Genomic DNA, 25,892 nt, shown 5'->3' on the forward strand with positions numbered 1-25,892 from the left:
TGTTAGACGACAAGCGACCAAACAAAGGGGAGTTTTCTGTGAATGTTAGACGTCGAATAGTGATTTATTTAGTGAAAAAATTCGTGATATTACACATTTAAAGTGAGGTATTATCAATAATATTATAAACGGCGCCACAGTGTTTTGGAATTTTGAAAAGACAAATTTTGGTTAGCATACTAACGTCAACTTAACGTCATACGGGAAGCGACCAATCACAGGTGAGTTTTCTATTAGTGGTGGACGTCGCAGTTTTAGCCTTGTTCTTGATGAAAAAAAATAAATAAATAAATAAACAAACGAAAATATTCACCACTGTTCGTGTACGAATCTAGAATATTATACACAAATAAAACGTCGTCTTTGCAAATTAAACAAAGGTTATTCGGTTTAATTACACTTTTAAATTTTATTATTCACAAAGAAATAACTTTGATTAAATTATATTAATTTTACCACGCGTTTCTTTTTTATTGCTTTAATCTAAAATCATCGGGATTACTATTATAAGCAAAACCTTAAAGAATTATAATGTACTTTTAATGTTTTCGCATTTAATTTAAGCTGATTGAAGTAATAAACCTTAAAATTATTTTTAAGCCGCCATAAATTTGAATTACAGAACCCACTATTGGCGTAAATCCATGAACAATAAGCCTACCTACTTCCAAATCCATTATCAACCAAAATTTGTATTTGCGGTTAGCGATAAAATTGACTGCGGTTTCGAGAAAATTAATATTAAAAGAAAACTTTGAATATTCTTGATTTTTTTCTTTTTCTTGCCAGTAAAAAATTCCACACAATAAACCATTAACATATTCTGAATGTGGTAATCATTGTATTGTGTTCTAAATCACCTAATTCCACAGTTTTAGATCAATAACGCTCCTAGTAAGTATTCACATCAGCACTCATGTCTTACTGACTGAATACATTATTTACAATTTAATATAGTATTATACGACCGTCGCCAGCAAAAATGTCATCACATTTGAGCATTTTTTCAAGTACAGACGGTTAATTATGTTTAATAAAATTTTAATTGAATTTAAAAGCGGAATTCCACGGTATGCGGCTGCCATAAAGAACGTGCCTAGAGAATAATGCTCGATGATATAAGCTCTTGTGTGGCATTGTTCAGCTTAATTCGATGTCCACAGTCAAACTGAGACTTAAAAGACGAGTTGATCGTACTCACAGTACAATATAAAGATAAAAAAAAATGAAATGTATTTTTGTTAATAAAAATTTTATCAATAAAGATTATACCAAAAATACCTGGCTTTAATAAAAAAAACATATAACTGATAACAAATAGTTATTACGAGAATAAACCAACCGTTTTCGAAATTTTATTCCAAAATATTAGTTCAATTTTGTACGCACACCAACGAAAAAACACAAGGCATTGAACTAAAATAACACTTGCAAGGTTCACTGACGATTCTTTAGTGTGCCAAGGTGAAATCGCATTTGCATAAGTGCGTTAAAATAAATGTCACGTATAACAAAACTGTGTAAACTGACCACAATTGAAAATTTTTCACAAATACGTCACGGATGACGCAGTGGGGATAACCAATGACGAGCGGTTATTCGCGCACGTGTCACAACACACGTTCATCATTGGCCAACCCATTTGTCCACGACGTCACTTCTTCGTTATTTGTTCTTATCCATGACTTTCAAGCCCCGATTATTTGGTATTTGATAAAATGTTCAGTGTTTTTGTAATATTTAATGGCTGAAAAACAATAGAACTTATGTGTAATAAGTGACTTAGCGAAATTGTGTTTGTCCCATGAGTGAAAGCACGAAATACGTCACAACAAACACATGAACATAATCACACTTAACCCAACCACCTCTCAATTGTCCTTTTTTGGTGATAATAAAGCTGGCTTTGCGAACAAAAGCGGCAATTTGGTCGTTTCATATACCAATGACACTTTCTAAATACTAGGTGGATAATGAAAGAAAACTTACTTTTATTTGTTAGTTGGTTCGTTGTTAGATTCCACTTAAACAGCCGTCTGTGAAAACATTAATAAAATGTTATGTAGAAAACACATCATGCAAAAATTGCAAAAAATAAATTAATCAAACATGCTAGACAAAATTTCAAGATTTCACATCAATAATACGTGAATTAGAAAAGTGTTTTCTTATCAGGCTTCTGATAATAGGTGATTAATTTAGTGTGAACGTATTTACACATGTATATTGACAGATAAGATTTCCATGTAAGGTAAAAACCCAATCTGCCCTCGTACTATTCTTTGAAACGTTTCTAGTAACAGTATTCTGACCTCAAATTATAATTTGACAATGTGAAATCACTGCGAACTGCAATTTTACTGAATCAAGTGTATTGTTCACTGAATACCAAACAAACATCGGCAAAGCGATAAACAAAGCTCACAAGCTAAAAACATCATCAAAAAACCTAAAAAAAGACTAAATAAATAAGACACCTAAATAAACACAACAATTGACACATAAAACTCACCTATTTTTGACAACCACACAACTATATGTCTCCGTTTAAAAAAAAACCACTCCGTCTCTCCGCACAATAAAATCTCGAAAATTTTACAAACTATTTACGGGGTCACTGCAAATTTGTTAACGTAAATTAATTTGTTTTCGTACCCTAAATGATGACACTACACTTTATCATTTTCACTGTAGAAATTCAACATGGCGGCGTATTTTCTTCAGTGGGATATTAATAACACGCGCACCTCCTGCCTCTTCCAGACGAGTTACAGCGAAAATACTTATCACAGGACTTTTTGAAACAAAAATACCCCTGAAACGGTGGCACAACTTCGATAAGGTCTTAATTTTTCCACAAAAATGACATATCACGAGGCCCTGAACCAATGAGGTTAAACCAGTTAGGCGGCGTTGCTACATCGCTGTTTTTCGACGAAAATCGTTCCGTGTAATTTATGGCGGCGATAATTTGTGCGTCATTGTAATTCTAGAACCAGACGCTATTCTAATTATGTAATTATCGTCTCGGTTCTCTATTAAATCAACATTAAACAAGCGCTGACGCCAGTGTGTGTACACGGAGATGCGGCAACAGCGCCGTTCCCGCCAAACGTCATATTATGAATAGATAACCTCAAAAGCGCGAATTCCGCAAAATGAAACCAGAAATTGAGACTAATTTGGAAATTAATACGAAAATGCACGTGAATAAATTGTTCACTTTGGTGTTTCTGAAGAAGAATAAGTCGGTGTTGTTGGGGCTGAAAACGCGGGGACTTGGAAAAGGGTTTTGGAACGGTTTCGGTGGAAAAGTGGAGAAGAACGAAACCGTAATGGACTGCGCGAAAAGAGAATTGAAAGAAGAGTGTAATTTGGAAGCTAAAGACTTGAAGCAAATCGGCGTTGTCAGATATGACTTACTCTACGACAACTCGTCAGATGTGGTTCATATTTTTACATGCACACAGTTTGAAGGGGTGGAGAAACCCAGTGAGGAAATGAACCCAATTCAATGGTACAAGTTTAGGGCGATCCCTTTCACCCAAATGTGGCCAGACTCACCACACTGGTATCCATACATGTTGGATGAAAAATATTTCTCTGCTAGAATAACCTACAGTGATGAAAACACAATCAAGGGAAGTAGTATTCAAGTCTACAACAATCTCTCTAACGTGCTTAAAATCGCCGAATAACATCGTTCCAAAATTTTCCAACAGTATTATTTTTTTATAAGTACAAACACTCATTTTTTATAAAAATGTATTTAATAAAAAACAAAATTACTTCAGTTGGGTTTCATGTACAAGCGCTCTTGCTAAATTCCGCGTCGCCGCTAGCCTTAACAGAGCAATTTTATCCTTAAGTTCCTTCAAGTGTTCCTTCTCCTCTACACACTGCATGATAATAAAAGTATCAGTGGATGAAAAAACCATATCTTCACACTCCAGCAGTGGAATGGTTTCAGTTAGAAGAATATTCCAGAAGCTGAAACCAAACAATTCAAAAATGTGCACACCAAAAATCCACCAACCTACAAGTTTGGTATAATTTTTGACTCCAACAACGAAATTAACAAATTCGCAGCCTCCTTATACTCCTTGGCTTGATACAACTTGTGAAACTCGTAATACTTCCCTAAGAAAATTAACCTATCACTAGCCAAAATGCACGACCCTAGATTATCCAGCAAGTCAATGCTGTTCAATTTTCCGCTTTCAGCGTACTGTTTCAAGAATTTGTCTGAAAGGTATGACACGAAAGCGCTATCTTGGGACTTCAAACCCCAGGCTAGAGCGTGTCCTAGGCGGCCTCTTTTCTGGCACTTCATGGCCTGGACTTTGCAGATGCTTTGTGCTGAAAACCACACTCAATTTTTGTTTTTAATTTTTTAAATTAAATTACCTGTTTCTGACAAGTTTCTGTTAATAGCTTCTTTGACGATTTTCTGGGTTCGCATTTCTGAGTCTAGAGAGAGTCGTGGTAGTAGTAGTTTTATGGCTTCCACGCCATCTGTGGGGCAGTGATCGAGGTAGCTGAGGCCTACTTGCCATAGGGATTTGCTTCCCATTAGGAGGGATCCGTAGTCGATTAGGAAAGATTCGCGTAGTCTGTCTGGTTGGCTGGAATTATTTTTCGTTGAAAAATTTTTTTTGTGATTAGGTAATAATACTTACAAATTTTCTGTTTCAGCGTTGAGGTCGTTTAGGCGGCCTGAGTGGTAAAGGAGGTCTGTTAAGTGGCTCACGAACCAGCCATTTTCGGTCATGTGTTGGATTTCTTTAATGACCTGCCAATAAAAATACAGTTAGAAAAAATATTCGACAAATTCACTACGGACGCCTAGTTTTAAAGATAATGAAGTTTACTATACTGGATCTAAGTCCTGCCAGGAAAGCGTGAAGTTTATTAGAAATTTTGATGACGTCATTATCTTTTTAGTAGGGGTAAATAAATCACTTTGGATAAATACAGTGTAATGCTAGTACAAACATTAGTGTTTTCCCAGAATTGCTGGAAAATTAAATAAGACAGTTTTGATTTATAATCAATAAAATTTATTACTTCCTAATTTTTGAAGATATAAACAATCAAACATTGTATAAACAATGCTAAGAATAAAAGAATTAAATTGTAAAATTTTGATTTTTTTTGTCAACAGACAGAACTTCTTTCGCTTCTGAAGTAACAATCAAACAAGTCCAATTTTATAGAAAAAACAAAAAAAAAATACCAGTAACAGTAACAGTGTAAGAAATTTGACAGTCTGGTAGTTTTGGAAAAAGAATAGACACAGACGACAGACAGACAACACGAAAAATCGGAAAATTGAAAAGTCGAGGAAAAATTGCAACATCGAGGAACCGAAAAGTCGAAAACTCAAAAAAATCGAAAAATCGAAAAATAAAAAAATTTTTAAATTGAAAAATTGAAACCGAAACATCAAAAAATTGAAAAATGTCGAAAATTGGGGAATCGAAAAACTGAAAAACCGAAAAATTGAGAAATCGAAAACTCGAAATGCCGAAAAATCGAAACATGAAGAGAACGGGAAATCGAAATTGCCCAAATATTGAAAAATTAAAAATTGAAAAATCGGGAAATTGACCAATCGATAATAATCGAAACGTCGAAATCTCGATAAATTGCCAAACCGAAAAATCTAAAACTGAGATGTCGAAAATTCAAAATAACGAGAAAACGAAACATCAAAAAATTGAAAAATCTAAAATTTTAAAATTCGGAAAACTGAAAAATAGAAAAATCGAGAAATATATAGCAGTATTAAAACATACAAAAATTGAAGAATCGAAAAGCCGGTAAATCGAACCATCGAGAAATCGAAACACGAAAAGATCGGTAAATCGAAAAATCGGAAAGTTCGAGAAGTCAAAAAAATAGAAACATCGAAATTGTCCAAAATCGAAACATCGATATCTCGATAAATCGAGCGATCGAAAATTAAAAAATCGAAAAATCAAAAATTTTCAAAATGGAAAAATTCAAAAACGGAAATTTCGAAAATTCAAAAGATCGAGAAAACGAAACATCAAACAATTAAAAAATCTGAAATTTTAAAATTCGGAAAATTGAAAATATGTACATTAGGGTGATTCAAAAAAAAAAAAAATAATTTTTTTTTTCGTGCAAAGAGGTTCAAAAGTTTCTTTTCAACGTAAAAAAATACCAGTTAAAATTTGAGCTCTTAATATTAATATTAAGACCGTCCGCATCGCGTTTTTCTATTTCCCATAAGAATAACATGGGAAAATTTTTGTTTGCACCTTCTGATTTTTATTGCTAGCCCGTCGTGTGTCGTGAAAAAAATTCAATCACATATTTTTATAGAGAATTGAACGCTCTACAAAAAGTGTCTCCTATGATTGTGCGAGAAACCTGATAGTTGAAGAGTTATTTTAGGCTAAAGTTAAATTTATCCAAATTTTGACGTTTTTGATGCATTACAATAAATTTGATGGTCTTATTGGAATAAATCACCACAAAAATTTATACACATTTTAAATTTAGTTTTTTAAACAGTAATTGTTTATAATTTTATGCTATAATAAGGCCAGTAAAACTCTTTCCGAACATTTTCAGCATCAGTGGGTTAAAAAATCATAGTCAGGTTTCTCGCAAAATCATAGGAGACACTTTTTGTAGAGCGTTCAATTCTCTATAAAAATATGTGATTGAATTTTTTTCACGACACACGACGGGCTAGCAATAAAAATCAGAAGGTGCAAACAAAAATTTTCCCATGTTATTCTTATGGGAAATAGAAAAACGCGATGCGGACGGTCTTAATATTAATATTAAGAGCTCAACTTTTAACTGGTATTTTTTTACGTTGAAAAGAAACTTTTGAACCTCTTTGACACGAAAAAAAAAATTATTTTTTTTTTTTGAATCACCCTAATGTACATAGAACCGAGGAAGTGAAAAATTGAAAAATCGAAACATGAAATATCGGAAAATTGAGAAATCGAAAAGTCGAGAAGTCAAAAAAATGAGAAATCCAAATTGCCCAAAAATTTAAAATTAAAAAAAATGGAAAAATCCAGCAATCGAAAAAAAAACTGAAAAATCAAAAAATCAAAAATTTTAAAAATCGAAAAATCTAAAACCGAGATATCGAAAATTAAAGAAAAAGCGAGAAAATAAACCATTAAAAAAATGAAAAATTGAAAAATCGGGAAATTGACCAATCGATAATAATCGAAACGTCGAAATCTCGATAAATTGCCAAACCGAAAAATTGAATAAAACTGAAAAATCTAAACCCGATATGCCGAAAATTCAAAAGAACGGGAAAACGAAACATCAAAAAATTGGAAAATACAAAATTTGAAAAATTCGGAAAATTGAAAATATGTACACAGAAAAGCCGAGGAAATGAAAAATTGAAAAATCGAAACATGAAGATATCGGGAAATTGAGAAATCGAAAAGTCGACAATTCAAAAAAATCAAGAAATCCAAATTGCCCAAAAATCTAAAATTAAAAAAAAAACGATAAATCCATCAATCGAAAGAAAAACTAAAAAATCAAAAAATAAAAAATTTTAAAAATCGAAAAATTGAAAAACCGAAAAATCTCAAGCCGAGATATCGAAAATTAAATACAAAGTGAGAAAATGAACCACTAAAAAAATTAAAAATTGAGAACTTTAAAATTCGGAAAATTAAAAATTATAAAATCGGGAAATTGACCAATCGATTAAAATCGAAACGTCGAAATCTCGATAAATTGCCAAACCAAAAATTTAATAAAACTGAAAAATCTAAACCCGATATGTCGAAAATTCAAAAGAACGAGAAAATGAAACATCAAAAAATTGGAAAATACAAAATTTGAAAAATTCGGAAAATTGAAAATATGTACACAGAATAGCCGAGGAAGTAAAAAATGGAAAAATCGAAACATGAAAATATCGGGAAATTGAGAAATCGAAAAGTCGAGATGTCAAAAAAATCGAGAAATCCAAAATGCCCACAAATCTAGAATTTAAAAAAATCGATAAATCCAGCAATCGAAAGAAAAACTGAAAAATCAAAAAATGACAAATTTTAAAAATCGAAAAATTTAAAATCCGAAAAATCCAAAACCGAGATATCGAAAATTAAAGAAGAAACGAAAAAATGAAACATTAAAAAACTGAAAAATTGAAAACTTTAAAATTCGGAAAATTGAAAAGCGAAAAATCTAGGAAATGAAAAATGGAAACCGAAAAATTGAGAAATCGAAAGTAGAGAAGTCAAAAAAAAAACGGGAGAAATTGCCCAAAAATCGAAAAATTAAAAACTGAAAAATCGGGAAACTGACCAATTGATAATAACCTAAATGTCGAAATCGCGATAAATTACCAAACCGAAAATTCAAAATTTTTTTAAATCGAAAAATTGAATAAAACCAAAAAATCTAAAACCGAGATGTCGGAAATTCAAAAGAACGAGAAAACGAAATGTCAAAAAATTAAAAAATACAAAACTTTGAAAATTGAAAAATCGAAGAAGTTAAAAATTGAAAAATCGAAAAACCGGGAAATCGAACCAACGAGAAATCGAACCATGAAAAGATCGGTAAATCGAAAAATCGGAAAGTCGAGAAGTCAAAAAAATCGAAACATCGAAATTGTCCAAAATCGAAATCTCGATAAATCGAGCGATGGAAAAACTAAAAAATCGAAAAGTCAAAAATTTTAAAAATGAAAAAATTGAAAAATCGAAATTTCGAAAATTCGGAAGATCGAGAAAACGAAACATCAAACAATTAAAAAATCTGAAATTTTAAAATTCGGAAAATTGAAAATATGTACATAGAACCGAGGAAGTGAAAGATTGAAAAATCGAAATATGAAATATCAGGAAATTGAGAAATCGAAAAGTCGAGAAGTCAAAAAAATCGAGAAATCCAAATTGCCCAAAAGTTTAAAATTAAAAAAAAATGGAAAAATCCAGCAATCGAAAAAAAACTGAAAAATCAAAAAATCAAAAATTTTAAAAATCGAAAAATTGAAAACCCGAAGAATCTAAAACCGAGATATCGGAAATTCAAAAAACAAAACGAGAAAATGAACCATTAAAAAACTGAAAAATTGAAAACTTTAAAATCCGGAAAATTGAAAACATGTACATAGAAAAGACGAGGAAGTGAAAAATTGAAAAATCGAAACATGAAAATATCGGGAAATCGAGAAATCGAAAAGTCGAGAAATAAAAAAAATCGGGAAATCTAAATTGCCCAAAAATCTGAAATTAAAAAAAATCGATAAATCCAGCAATCGAAAGAAAAACTGAAAAAAAAATCAAAAATTTTAAAAATCGAAAAATTGAAAAAACCGAAAAATCTAAAACCGAAATATCGAAAATTAAAGAAAAAACGATAAAATGAACCATTAAAAAACTGAAAAATTGAAAACTTCAAAATTCGGAAAATTGAAAAATCGAAAAATCGAGGAAATGAAAAATTGAAACCGAAACATCAAAAAATTGAAAAATGTCTAAAATTGGGAAATAGAAAAACTGAAAAACCGAAAACTTGAGAAATCGAAAACTCGAAATGCCGAGAAATCGAAACATGAAGACAACGGGAAATCGAAAGTCGAGAAGTCAAAAAAAAAACGGGAAGTCGAAATTGCCCAAAAATCGGAAAATTGAAAATTGAAAAATCGAGAAATTGACCAATCGATAAGAATCGAAACGTCGAAATCTCGATAAATTGCTAAACCAAAAAATTGAAACACCGAAAACTCAAAAATATTTTAAATCGAAAAATTGAATAAAACCGAAAAATCTAAAACCGAGATGTCGAAAATTCAAAAGAACGAGAAAACGAAACATCAAAAAATTGGAAAATACAGAATTTTGAAATTTGGAAAATTGAAAAATCGAGGAAGTGAAAAATTGAAAAATCGAAGCATGAAAAACTAGGAAATCGAGAAATCGAAAAGTCGTGAAGTCAAAAAACTGTACAAATCCAAACTGCCCATTATCGAAAAATTAAAAATTGAAAAATCGGCGAAATGAACAATCGATAATCGAATTGAGAAATCGAAAAATAGAAAAATCGAAAAATTTAAAATTCGACAACTCAAAAATCGTAAGATCGAGAAGACGAAGCATCAAAAAATTGAAAAATCTAAACTTAAAATTCGGAAAACTGAAAAATAGAAAAATCGAGAAATATGTAGCAGTATTAAAACATAAAAAAATTGAAGAATCGAAAAGCCGGGAAATCCAACCATCGAGAAATCGAAACATGAAATGATCGGTAAATCGAAAATCGGAAAGTCAAGATGTCAAAAAAATCGAAACATCGAAATTGTCCAAAATCGAAAATCGAAATCTCGATCAATCGAGCGATCGAAAAATTAAAAAATCGAAAAATCAAAAATTTTAAAAATGGAAAAATTGAAAAACCGAAATTTCGAACATTCGAAGGATCGAGAAAACGAAACATCAAAAAATTGAAAAATGTGAATTTTAAAATTCGGAAAATTGAAAATATGTACATAGAAAAGCCGAGGAAGTGAAAAATTGAAAAATCGAAATATGAAAATATAGGGAAATTGAGAAATCGAACAGTCGAGAAGCCAAAAAAATCGAGAAATCCAAATTGCCCAAAAATCAAAAATTTAAAAAAATCGATAAATCAGCAATCGAAAGAAAGACTGAAAAATCAAAAAATCAAAAATTTTAAAAATCGAAAAATTGAAAAACAGAAGAATTTAAAACCGAGATATTGAAAATTAATGAAAATTAAAGAAAAAGCGAGAAAATGAAACATTAAAAAACTGAATAACTGAAAACTTTAAAACTCAGAAAATTGAAAAATCGAGGGAATGAAAAATTGAAAAACTAAAAAGCCGAGAAATCGAAACACCGAAAAATTGGAAAAGTGAAACATTGCAAAATCGAGACATGAAAATATCGGGACATCAGGAAATCAAAAGTTGAGAAGACAAAAAAAATCGAGCAATCGAAGAATTTCGAAATAGAAAAATCAAAAGTTTTAAAAATCGAAGAATTGAATAAAGCCGAAAAAGCTAAAATCGAGATGTCGAAAATTCGAAAAATCAAGAAAACGAAACATAAAAAAAGTGAAAAACCTAAAATTTAAAAATTTGGAAAATTGAAAACAGAAAAATCGAGGAAGTGAAAAAATTAAAAATCTAAAATCTGAGACACCAAAGCATGAAAAGATTGGGAAATTGAGGACTCGAAAAGTCGAGAAGTCAAAAAAATGGCGAAATCAAAATTGCCCAAATTCGAAAAATTGAAAAATCGAGACATCGAAAAATTGAAAAATCGAAAAACTGAGAAATTGAACAATTTAAAACCCGAAAAATTAAAAAATCGGAAAGTCAAACATTTTAAAAATCGAAAAATTGAAAAACCGAAAAATCGAGAAAACGAAACATCACAAAATTCAAAAGTTTTAAATTTAAAATTCGGAAAGTTGTAAAATAGGACAATCGAAGAAGTAAAAAATTGATATGTCGAAAATTGGGAAATCTAAAAACTGAAAAACCGAAACATCGAAAAATTGTAAAATCGAAAACTCGAAAAACCGAGAAATCGAAACATATAAAAGTAAAAAAAAAATCGAGAAATCCAAATTGCCCAAAAATCGAAAATTTAAAAAATCGGGAAATTAAACAATCGATAATAATTGAAACATCGGAATTTCGATAAATCGAGCAATCGGAAGAAAAGCTGAAAAACCAAAAAATAAAAAAATTTAGAAATCGAAAAACTGAAATACCAAAAAATCTAAAACCGAGATGTCGAAAATTCAAAAAAACGAGAAAACGAAACATCAAAAAATTAGAAAACCGAGAAGTCGAAAGATCTAGGAAACGAAACATCAAAAAATTGAAAAATTCAAAATTTAAAAATTCGGAAAGTTGAAAAACAGAACAATCGGAAGAAGTGAAAAATTGAAAAATCGAGATATTCAAAAATCCCAAAATGATATATCGAAAAATTGGGAAGTCGAAAAACTGAAAAACCGAAATTTCGAAAAATTGGAAAATGGAAAACTCGAAAAACCGAGAAATCGAAACGTTGAAATTTGAAAATCGAGAAGTCAAAAAAATTGAGATTTTTGAAAAATGGGGAAATTCAACAATCGATAATAATCGAAACATCGAAATCTGGATAAATGGAGCAATCGAAAAATTTGAAAATCGAAAAATTGAAAAACTGAAATACCTAAAACCAAGTGTCGAAAATTCGAATTTAAAATTCAGAAAATTGAAAAATCCAAAAGCCGAGAAGCCAAAGAAATCGAGAAATCGGAATTCCCAAAATCGAAAAAATAAAAATTGAAAAATTGAAAAATCGGTACTCGAAACGTCGAAATCTCGATAAATCAAAAAAATTGAATAAATCAAAAAATCTAAAACCGAGAAGTCAAAAAAATCGCAAGACCCAGAAGACAAAATGTTAAAAAATTGAAAAATTGTTATTTTAAAAAATTCGGAAAGTTAAAAAATTGAAAAATCGAAGTGAAAAATCGAAAAATCAAAAAATTGAAGAAGCGAAATATTGAAACATCCTAAAACTGAACATCAAAAATTGGAAAATCGAAAATTTAAAAAATCTAAAAATTGAAAAATGAAAAATATGAAAAATCGAGAAATCAAAATCGCACAAAATCGAACAATTAAAAATTAAAAAACTGAAAAATCGATTGGTCGGTGTTCGAATTTCGATTTTTCATTTTTTTTTTCAGTACCCACTAAAAATTTAAGTCAATTTTCAAAATTTAACCGAACTTTTTCTTATGGACTTCGGCCTTCAAAAGTTAGTTTCGCCCCATTTTCGATAGCTCCTTCCATTTTTTCAAAATATCACACTAAAATATTGCAATTTTTTGGATTAAAAAAAAAGATTATTAAACCTAAAATTTTTAATCTCATGCCGAGAGAATAAACGCGTTATGTTTTTGGAATCAACACCACGAATTCTATGACAGATGTTTTTGTTTTTTTTTTGGGGGAAATTTTCCAATATTGTCTCTAAAAATTTTGGCCAATTTTTGAAAAGGGATTCTGGAAATTCAGGAGAATTGCCTAGCTAAATACGTTTAAAAAATTTCAAGTCTTTTATACCATTTAGTATACAGGGTGATCCAAAATGACGAATAACCTCGATGGTACGTTGTTGATAAGCCACTGGAGAACTCGAAAAAAATGGTAAAAAAATCCTTGCAGCAAACTTTTGAAAATATTAATTTTGAAAGTTGAAGAATTAACTTTGTAATTCTGATCTGTTTGTCTAATGACCTGGATGTCTAATGCACAGTTAAATATTTAACTATCATTAATTTAACAATAATTTGCTTGATTGCGATCCACGACGTCATTTTTCACTGTTGTTGTCCTTCAATTTTGAATATTTTCAAAAATTTAGTTCAGGGATTTTTTAACAATTTTTTTGAGTTGTTCAGAGGCTCCTTAACAACGCACCATCGAGTTTTTACCATTTTTACACAAAATTGTTGGGAAACTGGAGTTCAGGTTTTTTGTTACGTTTAAGTAAAACGAAAACTCAAAAAAATTTTAATTTTCAAAAATTTGTGTTTTGTTGTATTGGATTTTTTTTACTTTCATATTTGTTCTTTATTTTAGTTTTTTTTTAATTCCGATTGATATTCTTCAAATTTGCATTCTTATTCAAATTCAAATCACAGACACTAGTATTTTTCGAAATTTGTTTTTTTCCAAACTTTTGAATCAGTTGGAATCCTGTTAGAGTAAAATAAGTGTTACAAAATTACTCACCATATACAGAGGACTATAAATTATCGTAGATCAAGTTGGCTTTGGAGTTTCGTGACATGTGCCGCCTCGTTGTCATTGAGGATTGACACTATTATAACCTAACTTTTTAAAGAATTTCTACTACTGTGTCACGTACCAGAAGCACACAATTTTTAAATGAGTAATAACATTCCCGGGTGATATTTTTTTACTGTCAGTTAATTTAAAATAAAACTCCAACCAAATATTTCAAGCCATGTAATTAAATAAATAAAATGATAAACAACAGCAACAGAAAAAACCGTTATTGTTAAAAGCTCCTAGACAGTGTTCTTAAAGTATACATCTTTCAACAACATTAAAAACAAGTACGTTGCACCTTACATATTACACCGACGTGCCGCGTCCGGTTTTGCTTTTCCCCGAACGCGGCGTAGCAACGGAGGTTTTGCTCGGACGAGGCGTCGAAACCGTCGCTTTGCTCGGCCGAGGCGTAGAAACCGACGCTTTATTCGACCGCGGCGTGGAACCCGACGCCTTTGCCGAACCCGAAGCTTTCGCACCCGAGAAATAAACGTGATCCATTGCTTCCTTCGCCGTCAGACGCTCCAGGTGATCGTACCGCAGCAACTTATCCAAAACGTCCAACGCCTCCGCAGTGGCCAAACTCTCAGTGGCTTTAGTCACCATCTTCTCCCACTTCTTCCGCGAATGCATCCCCAGCAGATCGTTGAATTTCGGATCCAGCTGTATGTCGTATTTGTTTATGTATTGGAAGAGTTCTTCCGTGCCCAAAATTTTGGCAATGCGCACTAGTTGGTCGTAGTTGTCGTACCCGTGGAAGAAGGGTTCTTTTCTGAAGATCATGGAGGCTAAAATGCACCCGAAGGACCACATGTCGAGCGAGTAGTCGTACATTTGGTAGCTGACGAGGAGTTCCGGGGACTTGAAGTACCTGGAGGCCACTCGGACGTTGTATTCTTGACCGGGGTGGTAGAACTCCGCCAGACCCCAGTCGATGAGTTTGAGTTTCCGGTTCTCGTGGTCGATCATGACGTTGTGGGGTTTGACGTCCCGGTGCATGATCCCCATGCTGTGGCAGTAATCCAGAGCCTTCAGTAGCTCGTTCAGGTAGTAGCGGATGTCGGGGTCTTTGAGGGTGAGATACAGCTGCTTGAACTCCGTGTTGTTGATGTGTTCGAAAATCAGAGCCGGGGTTTTGGTGATTTCGTCTCTGACTACCGCAATGAGGGTGATTATGTTGGTTCCGCCCCTCAAGTTCTCCAGGACCTTGATCTCCCGCTTGATTTTCTTCCGTTTCACGGGCTTCAGCACTTTGACGACGCACTTGTTGTTTGTCACGGTGACAGCCTGGAACACGTCGCTGTATTTCCCTCGACCGATTTTCATCACGATTTGGTACTCGTCCTGCTCGCTCCAGATCACGGCGTGGTTTTCGTAGTCCCAGTATTCTCTGGGTTTTTGCGAATTGACGTCGCTGTAAACTCGGGATGTGCTGGGTTTTGCCATTATTTCATTGTGATTAGAGCCGGGGATGGATGCTGGACGCACTGACCGGTTTCATGGCAGGGAGCACGAAAGGGTCGAAATTCGGTTGAAAGGACGTTTTGTTGTGTCACAGCGAACTAGATCGAGTTCAAGTGTCTAAATCAGAATGTGAGGTACCCCTCTAAAACGAAATCGCTGAGTGGCGACGTGGTGATTTTAGGACAGTTCGATATTACTTAGAGACACGACACTGACAAGAGGCGAAGAAATTATGGTTTTTTGAGTTCTGTGATTCACGGTTTTTATCAAGGCGGGTTATCGGGTTTTTGCGTAGGTTTGACGTGTCAGATTTCGGCGCGATAACTGAAGGAAAAGTTCTGGTTGGTTTCAGGTTCAAACGCAAGTTTTAAATGGTTTAGTTTTTGATGATTTGAAATCCTGAGCGTTAGCTAACTTGCCAGTTTCATGTTTTCTGGTCGTTTCATTGCCTCTAGAGTACGGAAAAAGTGGTCTCCCGTTTCCGTCCATCTGCCGCCGGTGGCAGATGTACGGAAAAAGTGGTCTCCCGTTTCCGTCCATCTGCCGCCGGTGGCGATTTTTATTAGTTAGTATTTATTAATTTTGTGTGTATATAGCACGCATAGCACACTTCTTTACATTTACTTCAATATTACAAACATATTTTTATTCTAACTAAAAAGGGTTATAATTTTTCGAAAAAGATGGATTTGTTGTACCGTACCTCAGGGGCGAGGGAAGTTCTGTCGAAATAACCTTCGACCAATTTTTTAATTTTTAGTGTTTCTCAATTTACGATTTCTCGATTTTTGGACTTTGGATTTTTCAGGTTTTTGATTTTTCAATTTTTTGATGTTTCGAGTTTGGGATTTTTCAGTATTTCGCTTCTTCAATTTTTTGATGTTTTCATTTTTCTATTTATCGATTTTTCACTTCCTCCATATTTCTATTTTTCAATTTTCCGAATTCTTTAAAATGTCAGATTTTTCAATTTTTTGACCTTTTGTCTTCCCGATCTTCCAATTTTTTTAGTTCTCGGGTTTAGATTTTTCGATTATTCATTTTTCGGTTTATCGAGATTTCGACGTTTTGTTAACCGATTTTTCAATTTTGCAATCTTTAATTGTTCGATTTTGTGCAATTTCGATTTCTTTGACTTCTCGACTTTTCGATTTCTCGATTTTCCGATCTTTTCATGTTTCGATTTCTCGGTGTTTCAATGTTCCGATGTTTCGAGTTCTCGACTTTTCGGTTTTTCAATTTTCGAAATTTTAAAATTTCAGATTTTTCTATTTTTTATGTTTCGTTTTCTCGTTTTTTCGAATTTTCTACATCTTTTTCTTTTCAATTTTTCGATTTTAAAATTTTTCAATTGCTCGGTTTATCGAGATTTCGATATTACGATTATCAATTGTTCAATTTCGATTTTCCGATCTTTTCATGTTTATCATTTTTCAGGTTTTTAATTTTTCAATTTTTCGATATTTTAAATTTTCGACTTTTCAATTTTTTGAGGTTTTGATTTTGGAATTTTTCAATATTTCGGTTCTTCAATTTTTCAACTTCTCGATTCTCGATTATTTTATTTTTCGATTCAATTTTTTGATGTTTTAATTTTTCTATTTCTATTTCTCGATTTTTCTAATTTTCAAGTTTCTGATTTTTTTTTAAATTTCAGATTTTTCAATTTTTTGACTTTTCGGTTTTAGATTTTTCGATTATTCATTTTTTGGTTTATCGAGATTTCGACGTTTCGATTACCGATTTTTCAATTTTCCAATCTTTAATTGTACGATTTTGTGCAATTTCGATTTCTCGACTTCTTTGACTTCTCAACTTTTCGATTTCTTGATTTTCCGATCTTTTCATGTTTCGATTTCTCGGTGTTTGAATTTTCCGATGTTTCGAGTTCTCGACTTTTCAATTTTTAAATTTTCGAAATTTTAAAATTTCAGATTTTTCAATTTTTTTATGCTTCGTTTTTTCGAATTTTCTACATATTTTTTCTTTTCAATTTTTCGATTTTCAAATTTTTCAATTGCTCGGTTTATCGAGATTTCGATATTACGATTATCAATTGTTCAATTTCCCCATTTTTCAATTTTTCAGATTTTAATTTTACGATTTTGTGCAATTTCGATTTCTCAATTTTCCGATCTTTTCATGTTTCGATTTCTCGATGTTTCGATTTTTCATGTTTTTCATTTTTCAGGTTTTTAATTTTTCAATTTTTCGATATTTTAAATTTTCGACTTTTCAATTTTTTGAGGTTTTAGCTTTGGAATTTTTCAATATTTCGGTTCTTCAATTTTTCGACTTCTCGATTCTCGATTTTTTTATTTTTCGATTCAATTTTTCGATGTTTTAATTTTTCTATCTCTATTTCCCGATTTTTCTAATTTTCAAGTTTCTGATTTTTTTGAAATTTCAGATTTCTCAATTTTCCAATCTTTAATTGTATGATTTTGTGCAATTTCGATTTCTCGATTTCTTTGACTTCTCAACTTTTCGATTTCTTAATTTTCCGATCTTTTCATGTTTCGATTTCTCGATGTTTGGTTTTTTCATGTTTTTCATTTGTCAGGTTTTTGATTTTTAAATTTTTCGATATTTTTAATTTTCGACTTTTCAATTTTTCAATTTTCTGATTTTTTTGAAATTTCAGATTTTTCAATTTTTTGACCTTTTGTCTTCCCGATCTTCCAATTTTTTTACTTCTCGGTTTTAGATTTTTCGATTATTCATTTTTCGGTTTATCGAGATTTCGACGTTTCGATTACCGATTTTTCAATTTTGTAATCTTTAATTGTTCGATTTTGTGCAATTTCGATTTCTCAATTTTTGGCTTCTTGATTTCGATTTCTTCATTTTCCGATCTTTTCATGTTTCGATTGATGCTATTGAAGAAATGGGGCGAAACTTTTGGAGGTCGAAATCCATAAAAAAATGTCTTTGGTTAAATTTTAAAAATTGACTTAAATTTTAATAGTGGGTACTGAATTTTTTTTTTTTTGAAAAATTTGTCAAAAAAAATCCAAAAAATTCTGGTATAGATTTCGTCGTGTTGATTCCAAAAACATTGCGAATTTATGCTCTCAGATTAAAAATTTTCGATTTGAATTTTTTTTTATGCTAAAAATTTAAATATTTTAGTGAGCGACTGTATAAAAATGGAAGGAACTATCGAAAAAATGAGGCCAAAACGAACTTCTGGAGGTGGAATTCCATAAAAAAATGTCTGGTTAAATTTTGAGAATTGTTGAAAATTTGCGGAAATTTTTTTAGAAAGGATATTGAAAAATTTGCAAAAAAAAAACCAAAAAATCTGTCATAGAACTCGTGGTGTTGATTCCAAAAACGTAGCGTGTTTATGCTCTCGCCGTGAGATTAAAAATTTTAGATTTGAAAATAATTATTTTTTTAAATCCAAAAATTGCAATATTTTAGTGTGATATTTTGGAAAAATGGAAGGAGCTATCGAAGAAATGAGGCGAAACTAAGTTTTGGAGGCCAAATCCATACGAAAATGTGAACATGTTTTTGGTTAAATTTTGAAAATTAACCCAAATTTTTATAGGGGATACTGAAAATTTTTGTTTTTGAAAAATTTGCCAAAAAAATTCCAAAAAATTCTGGTATTTTGTCGTGCTGATTCCAAAAACATGGCGTATTTATGGCTCAGGGTAAGAGTAAAAATTTTCGATTTGAAAATATATTTTCTTTAAAAATCCAAAAAAATGCGATATTAAGTGAAATTTTGAAAATTGTCGAAAATTGGCCGAAATTTTATAATATTTATTTTTTTTAATCCAGAAATTGCAATATTTTCGAAAATGTCAGAAGAACTGTTCATTTTAATACAGTCGTATATTTATTCCTTTAATAATAATATATTACAATGGCCAATTTCATGATTTCTAGACGTTCCATAACTACTAGAGCACGAAAAAATCGGACTCTTGATTTCGACTGTCTGTCGTGTGTTGTTTGTTGGCGATTTGATGTGAGAGATAATTTTAAGAAAACATTTAGCCTAAAAACTACAGAGCCGATTACTCTGATATTTTGCACACGCTTTAAGATTATAATGAAAATGGTAAATCGTTAATCAGAATTTACTTTTCATTCCGTCTAAAAATTTAAATTATTTAAAATGTGCAAAATAATATGGGTTCTATGCTTGAAATTTTCAAAATGGAAAAATCAAAAAATTGAAAATCACAAAACTGAAATATTGGAATACTGAAAAATCAAGGGAAAACTGAAGAATCGAAAAATCGGAAAGTCGAAAAATTTAAGAAATCGAAAAATTGAGAAACCTAAAAATCGAGAAGTCGAAAAAAATTTAAAAATCAAAATATCGAAAATTGAAAAATTTAAAATTAAAAAGTCAAAAAATGGAAAAATCGAAAAGCCCGAAATGAAAATCGAAAAATTGGAAAATGGAAAAATTTTGAAAATTGAAAAATCCAAGGAAAATTGAACAATCGAAAAAATGGAAAATTCAGTAACTGTTGAAACATGGGAAATCGAAAAATCGAGAAACCGAAAAGTCGAAAAATATACAATTTAAAAATTAGAAAAAAATGAAAAATCAAAAATTTAAAAATTCGAAAAATTGAAATTTCTAAAAAGTACTAAAAACTGAAAAATTGAGAAATGGAAAAATCTAAAATTAAAAAAATTAAAATATGGAAAAACTGATGAATCAAACCGTCAAAAAATCCAAAAATTGAAAAGCTCGATTATTGAAAAATGGAAGGAGCTATCGAAGAAATGAGGTCAAAACCAACTTCTGGAGGTCGAAATCCATGAGAAAATGTCTTTGAAAATTGTCGAAAATAGGCCGAAATTTTTATAGGAAGGATATTGAAAAATTTGCAAAAAAAACAAAAAATTCTGGCATATACTGTTGACTTCAAAAGCATAGCGTGTTTATGCTCTCGGCGTGAGATTAAAAATTTTAGGTTTGGAAATAATTTTTTTTATTAAATCCAAAAATTGCAATATTTTAGTGTGATACATATTTTGGAAAAGAGGAAGAAGCTATCGACGAAATGAGGCCGAAGCTAACTTCGAAAAAAATTTTAAATTAAAATATCGAAAATTGAAAAATCTAAAATTAAAAAATTAAAAAATTGAAAAATCGAAAAGTCTCAAAGAAAAATCAAAAAATTGGAAAATGGAAAAATTTAGAAAACTGAGAAATCTAAGGAAAATTGAAAAATCGAGAAACCTAAAATTCGAAAAGTCGAAAAATGTACTCAACTTAAAAATTAGAAAAAATTGAAAAAAGCAAACTGAAAAATCAAAAATTTAAAAATTCGAAAAATTGAAAAATCGAAAAGTCTGAAAGAAAAATCGAAAAATTGGAAAATGGAAAAATATTGAAAATTGAAAAATCCAAGAAAAATTGAAGAATCGAAAAAATGAAAAATTCAGTAATTAAAATGTTGAAAAATGGGAAATCTAAAAATCGAGAAACCTAAAATTCGAAAAAACTAAAAAATTGAAATTGAAAAGTAAAAAAAAAATAAATCAAAATATCGAATTGAAAAATCTAAAATAAAAAAAATCAAAAAATTTTGAAAATTGAAAAATCTAAGGAAAGTTGAAAAATCGAGAAACCTAAAATTCGAAAAGTCGAAAAATGTACTCAACTTAAAAATTAGAAAACATTGAAAAAATCAAACTGAAAAATAAAAAATTTAAAAATTCGAAAAATTGAAATTTCTAAAAACTGAAAAATGAGAAATGGAAAAATCTAAAATTTAAAAAACTGAAGAATCGAAATATCAAAAAACTCCAGAAATAAAATGTTGAAAACTTGAAAAATCGAGAAACTTAAAAATCGAAGTCGAAAAATGTACAGTTTAAAAAGTCGAAAAAATTGAAAATCCTAAAATTTAAAAATCAAAAAACTGAAAACAAATTTCAAGGAATTGACCCAAATTTTATTAAACAAAATTAAAGAATTCTTAAACAACAATGGATAATAACAGATATTTTCAAAAAAAATATTACTCCGTGGCCATAAATACGCAATTTTTTTGGAATAAAGGCGACGGGATCTAAACCTTGAATTTTTCAGAATTTTTAGATGAATTTTTCAAAAAGAAATTTTTCATTATGTATTCGTATTACCTCCATTATGCAAATTTCGACCCATTCTCGACGATTTTCGAAACTTAACTAAATATTTTCTCTTATAGATTTCGGGTCTCATTTTTTCGATAACTTCAACCTTTTTTCCAGAATTAGTTAATTAATTCAGTGCATTGAAATATCGCAATTTTTAAAAAATTCAAAATATTCCATACAACATGTGCCGAAAGATCTTGCGTCATTTTTGCAAGTAGGTGCATGTTTTCAAGTGCAGTTCGAATTGCAGTTTTTGTTCGGATTAAAGAGGTATCGACTTCAAACAGCCTCGGTTCGGATTACTGGATGTTCAGATGATCGTGAGTTCAATGCGATTTCAAAATTTTGAAATAAAGTACCTCGATCGTGTGTCAGGGGGGGGGGGGCAATTGCACCCATTTTTTTTTACTATATTAACAGGGGGGGGCAATTGCACCCATTGCCCCCCCCCACTGCAGGCGCGGATCCAGGGGAGGGCAATGGGTGCAATTGCCCCCCCCTGGATCCGCGCCTGCATTTAACACAGGTAACCATGGTAACCATTTTTTTTTGGAATCAGTTGGAACGCGCCAACATGTGACGTCACACTTTTTGCATGCATTAACATGGTTTTTATGGTTAAAGAAAAAACAATAATCATTATTGGGGATCAGAATTACGTCCTCTTATTTGTAAACATCATAGTCTCAAATGAGAATCAGTAACGTGGTTCATCATTTCCCAACATTCGAAATCTCCCACTTTTCATGTATAGGATCACTGTCCGGCTAGTAGTAGCGAGATGTAAGAATCAATTCTGAGCACTCCTAACCTCACTTTGGAACAATGAAAGTTAGGTACCATCGTAAAAAAAATCGTCTAGTAGGCCATGAAATTCATTTTTAAAATAATGATAATACTAACGGTGATACAGAACACGCCAGTGTTGCCAACACTTTTTTAACATTAAATTTCAAAGGTTGCTAGACGATTTTTTTCTAGATCATTTAGTACAAGATGATTATCAACATTGTGTGTCAATTACACACATTAAGTAATATTTACCTGTAAAATGTCAAACTCCATTGCTGCCAACAGCACCCTATCCAGATGTTTAAGTCGGTTCCCAACTGACATTTTAGCAATACACTGCTTTGCAAACTGCCCCAATTCAAACGACTTGACAGTAGGCTGTGTAAAAAATAACCACGCAGCTAACAATTCATACCACGTTTCACAATACTGCTGAATTTCACCCCAAGCCACTTCATTACCAACTGTCAACTGCAAAAATTAAAAATAAAACTTAAATTTCCAAACCCTGCAAAAGCCACCTTCATAATCAAATTTAAATTGTAACAAGATATGAACAATTTAGCGTCTATTTTAGACTGCACATCCACAACCCAGTGATTCCACTGCAAATTAAACTCAGCAACTGAAGTCCCACTGAACATCTAAAAATCACCAGTTAGATCGAGAATCAAAGTGTGACAAACCAACATTATAGACAGGCATTGCTCGAAGGCACTGATCCACAACTTTGAATGCTTGAGTATCAGAATCAGAGTGTAGTCTCAACAGGGCTCTGACAACTTTAACCCGTCCCTGCAACAATGACCCTATCACAGTTTCCCAGTAATCAGGATGTGACTCAAGTCCACCCAAATCTCCAGCTAACATAGTAGCGGCGTTTCTTTCATATTTCGGAAAGTGGAAGCGCACCCAATCCAGTAAATGCGGCAACACAATGTTACCTAAAACCAAAACCATAAACACCTCACTTAACATTAAAAACACCTACCGGGAACAGCATCAACAAACAATATTTCACACAAGTGCCAAATACACTCCACTGAATAAAAAATCGTGATGTAATTTTGCAACTCTTCCCTGTAGTCGCCGTCCGCTCGCATCACCTCGTCTTGTAAATTCTCCAAACAAGCCCTAATAATAGATCGATATTGGCGACTCAGTTTCAATAATTCCGCCTTGTGGTCGCCCTCCCCCGTCACCAAACTCTGAAGAGTCAAAAAAGTACCGTTCGCTTCATTCACGAGCTTACGCAGAATTGGTTTGAACAGTATAATGTCCGGTCTCAACTGAAACACAGACGCGTCTGAGGGGGCGAAATGACTGACTTTGTCGACACCCGAGGCCACTTTCTGGTGAGGGAACACCCCGAATTCGTTGATGGACAACCACGAAGCGGCTACTCCCGCTCTGTGGCACAATTCGTTCGGGACAAGCTAAAATTTAAATTTGAAAGGAAACATAACCTCAAAAGTTTATTACCGCTTACGAATGTTTTTGCCGTCTTGTCCATTGCTGCGGGTTAACTTTGAGCAAGTGTAATGATTATGCGATGGTTCTCACTGTAAAATTTAGTTTTGTTGTAGATTTTCACTAATAATTAGACTTAAAAATTAAAAAGCCGCTTGGTCCAGTGGGGGTTTTGGTTTTATACGAAACTGCGGACAGTGTTTTTTTTTAAATCGTTTTTGGTGGCCAACCTGAAATTTGAATTGAAAAAAGGCGCGATTTTGGCGGGAGTTTTACTCAGATGTTTCCAGCTCGTTGGTTTTCTTTTTGACGAAGTGTTTCATAATGCAGTCTTGTTCTTTTAGTATGATAGTGTCAATGCTTTGTATGTCTTCTTGTTTTTTTCTGAGCTGTATTTGTTCTGCGAGCAAGGTGTCAGCGAGGTGTTCTTGTTCTTTGAAGCATTCGATTAGTTTTTTCCATTTCTTCATCAAGCGGAAGTTCTCTGACAAAGTATGATGATTTGTTTTTATACATATTTACAGATAATATATCAAACCTCTAGCTTTATTGTATCGGTCATTTTTTTTCCCCATACGCACTAGTTGATTCTTCATTTGGTGTCGCACGCTCTGGGACTCATAAAAAAGCGTAATGTAGTTAGAAAACATGTTAAGATATGTCAAAAAATTGTTGATATTTTCGTCGCTAGTTAACTTATTTATTATTAAATAGTGAGTGATAAACCAGTCCATCATCTACCAACCGCTTATTATAGCATAATCATAATTTAACTTAGTTAATTTACCCTGAATTCTGTGCACGTAATTCCTAAAAGTGCGTGACTCACAGCCACTTGTTTTACCAGTTCAAGGGCTTCGTTAATTAGCCCCTGCCCAAACGAGTTCAAAATCAAATCATGCAGATATAACATTTTCACGAAGTGGACGATCATTTTTCTTAAAGATGGTGTTGGTAGCACGTGTTCAACCTGTTCTACTCTACTCTGGCTTGACTTAACACTCTTAGCACTCTTAGGTCGAATCAGGCCCCACTTTTCTGCCACTTCGTCCGGCATGTTCAGCTCTCTAAACCCACCAATTAAATTACAAAAATATCATAGAAACATATACCCAGTGTCGAGGTCGCCAATCATTTGTCCCATTTGTCGTTTTAGCACTTCAAATACACCCATTGTCATTTTTAAAACCATCGGCGTCAAATCGTTAACAGTTAAATTCTCCTGCCTTATGTAGACACTTTGCATGTGACTCCAATTGAACTGTTCACTTGAAGTTGCCGAAGCCGACTTTTTTAGAGACAGGTGAAAAGATGGAGATGTGCACACGGACGGAACGGTCACCGAGACGGAAGTTTTCGACTCTTTGGGTGCAGAAAATATTTTGCTTGTAGTGCGTTGCCTCTGTACCTTATTACCCATTACCAAAATTTAAATGACATTCAAAAAATAAAAACAACGTCAAATAAAAGTCAATTTATTTACCCTATATTTCTAACCAGAACATACTTATTCTTTGAATATATCACTAACGTTTATTTTAACTTTGTCGCGACTCTCCTGCGCTTGTGCTTCTTTAAACGCACTACTTAAGCTAATTTCATCTTCAGCTTTTCTACTTTCTTGGTCTCTTTTGAGTAAATCTATAGCTTCCTGGTAAATTTGACTGTCACTGGCTGTCCCGTCATACTGAGCCTCGACGGTCTTGTATATTTGGATAAACCTCTGCGTTATAGTTTTGTGTTTACTGTCAAGAAAATTTGTGGTCCCTACATTTTTATTATTTTTGTGAAACACTCTAAAAACGTTTGTTGATCAGATTTTACAAAACGACTCAATCCTTACGCTCTAATTTTATCTTCTTCATAAAAGATGTTTTTCAGTGGCAAATTAGGCGCGGGACGATCAAATTTGGGTTCTTCTTTGGGTGGAAAAGCCTCGTAAATGTCATACCAGAGAGGGCGATCTTCCCATTTTAGAGCCCCAGATTTAATTAACCCAGTAACTCTGTAATTCGTCAGTTAGCTAGTGCTTTCTACGTGCTTGAAATACCTTGTGTAAATAGTCCCAATCTTTTCTAAGCGACTTTGTGCCATTTTTTAGCCTTGGTTATAAAAATATAACCTCAAATAATAAATCCGGCAGGTGCGTCACCAATACAGCAAAAAAAGTCCCTAATATTTGAATGTAAGG

General features: G+C 32.2%; 6 protein-coding genes across 10 annotated transcripts in view; 1 reads left to right on the forward strand and 5 right to left on the reverse strand.

The window, feature by feature from the left end:
• Window positions 1–2,870, reverse strand: part of LOC135133171 (epsin-1) — a 28,981-nt gene extending 26,111 nt beyond the window's left edge. The window contains exons 1-3 of one of the 5 annotated variants that reach the window (XM_064061467.1): window positions 2,676–2,869; window positions 2,513–2,617; window positions 1,990–2,036 (exon numbers count right to left, since the gene is read on the reverse strand). The gene's annotated coding sequence lies outside the window, so the exon portion shown is untranslated. Of the gene's footprint in view, window positions 1–1,989; window positions 2,037–2,312; window positions 2,417–2,512 lie in introns of those variants that run through there. The other 4 variants (XM_064061469.1, XM_064061471.1, XM_064061470.1 and 1 more) reach the window with 4 other exon arrangements.
• A 171-nt stretch (window positions 2,871–3,041) lies between these two features.
• LOC135133178 (oxidized purine nucleoside triphosphate hydrolase-like) lies at window positions 3,042–3,793 on the forward strand. Its single transcript, XM_064061478.1, has one exon. The coding sequence runs from the start codon at window positions 3,159–3,161 to the stop codon at window positions 3,696–3,698; it is 540 nt and encodes a 179-aa protein (XP_063917548.1). The 5' UTR covers window positions 3,042–3,158; the 3' UTR covers window positions 3,699–3,793.
• Window positions 3,709–23,870, reverse strand: LOC135133170 (nuclear pore complex protein Nup85-like). Its single transcript, XM_064061466.1, has 9 exons — window positions 23,721–23,870; window positions 23,223–23,667; window positions 22,922–23,175; window positions 22,753–22,875; window positions 22,484–22,702; window positions 4,680–4,792; window positions 4,408–4,625; window positions 4,041–4,359; window positions 3,709–3,990 (listed from the first exon to the last, which is right to left on the reverse strand). Exons 1-9 carry the CDS (start codon window positions 23,742–23,744, stop codon window positions 3,786–3,788), a joined length of 1,920 nt encoding a protein of 639 aa, XP_063917536.1. The 5' UTR covers window positions 23,745–23,870; the 3' UTR covers window positions 3,709–3,785.
• LOC135133175 (casein kinase II subunit alpha-like) lies at window positions 14,033–16,041 on the reverse strand. The gene has a single exon (XM_064061474.1). It carries the CDS (start codon window positions 15,299–15,301, stop codon window positions 14,159–14,161), a length of 1,143 nt encoding a protein of 380 aa, XP_063917544.1. The 5' UTR covers window positions 15,302–16,041; the 3' UTR covers window positions 14,033–14,158.
• LOC135133177 (uncharacterized) lies at window positions 23,844–25,166 on the reverse strand. Its single transcript, XM_064061477.1, has 5 exons — window positions 24,814–25,166; window positions 24,489–24,768; window positions 24,240–24,438; window positions 23,978–24,185; window positions 23,844–23,931 (listed from the first exon to the last, which is right to left on the reverse strand). The coding sequence occupies exons 1-5, from the start codon at window positions 25,119–25,121 to the stop codon at window positions 23,880–23,882; spliced, it is 1,047 nt and encodes a 348-aa protein (XP_063917547.1). The 5' UTR covers window positions 25,122–25,166; the 3' UTR covers window positions 23,844–23,879.
• Window positions 25,161–25,843, reverse strand: Mrps23 (mitochondrial ribosomal protein S23). Its single transcript, XM_064061479.1, has 3 exons — window positions 25,752–25,843; window positions 25,545–25,706; window positions 25,161–25,497 (listed from the first exon to the last, which is right to left on the reverse strand). The coding sequence occupies exons 1-3, from the start codon at window positions 25,793–25,795 to the stop codon at window positions 25,209–25,211; spliced, it is 495 nt and encodes a 164-aa protein (XP_063917549.1). The 5' UTR covers window positions 25,796–25,843; the 3' UTR covers window positions 25,161–25,208.
• Between the last annotated feature and the right edge of the window lie 49 nt (window positions 25,844–25,892).

Source organism: Zophobas morio, unplaced genomic scaffold, assembly GCF_036711695.1.
Source record: "Zophobas morio isolate AGI-343-1 ecotype UQ-CSIRO unplaced genomic scaffold, CSIRO_AGI_Zmor_V1 ptg000021l, whole genome shotgun sequence".
Lineage (NCBI taxonomy): Eukaryota > Metazoa > Arthropoda > Insecta > Coleoptera > Tenebrionidae > Zophobas > Zophobas morio.

Coding starts and splice junctions, on each gene's coding strand:
- LOC135133178 (XM_064061478.1), top strand. CDS start 3,159: ATGAAACCAGAAATTGAGACTAATTTGGAAATTAATACGAAAATGCAC.
- LOC135133175 (XM_064061474.1), bottom strand. CDS start 15,301: ATGGCAAAACCCAGCACATCCCGAGTTTACAGCGACGTCAATTCGCAA.
- LOC135133170 (XM_064061466.1), bottom strand. CDS start 23,744: ATGGACAAGACGGCAAAAACATTC. Junction 23,668..23,720: donor ACAAGACGGCAAAAACATTC/GTAAGCGGTAAT, acceptor TTTAAATTTTAG/CTTGTCCCGAACGAATTGTG. Junction 22,876..22,921: donor GAGCAATGCCTGTCTATAAT/GTTGGTTTGTCA, acceptor GGTGATTTTTAG/ATGTTCAGTGGGACTTCAGT.
- LOC135133177 (XM_064061477.1), bottom strand. CDS start 25,121: ATGGGTAATAAGGTACAGAGGCAACGCACTACAAGCAAAATATTTTCT. Junction 24,769..24,813: donor ATTGGCGACCTCGACACTGG/GTATATGTTTCT, acceptor TGGTGGGTTTAG/AGAGCTGAACATGCCGGACG. Junction 24,439..24,488: donor TTACGTGCACAGAATTCAGG/GTAAATTAACTA, acceptor AGCGGTTGGTAG/ATGATGGACTGGTTTATCAC.
- Mrps23 (XM_064061479.1), bottom strand. CDS start 25,795: ATGGCACAAAGTCGCTTAGAAAAGATTGGGACTATTTACACAAG. Junction 25,707..25,751: donor ATTGGGACTATTTACACAAG/GTATTTCAAGCA, acceptor GACGAATTACAG/AGTTACTGGGTTAATTAAAT. Junction 25,498..25,544: donor GAAGAAGATAAAATTAGAGC/GTAAGGATTGAG, acceptor AAACGTTTTTAG/AGTGTTTCACAAAAATAATA.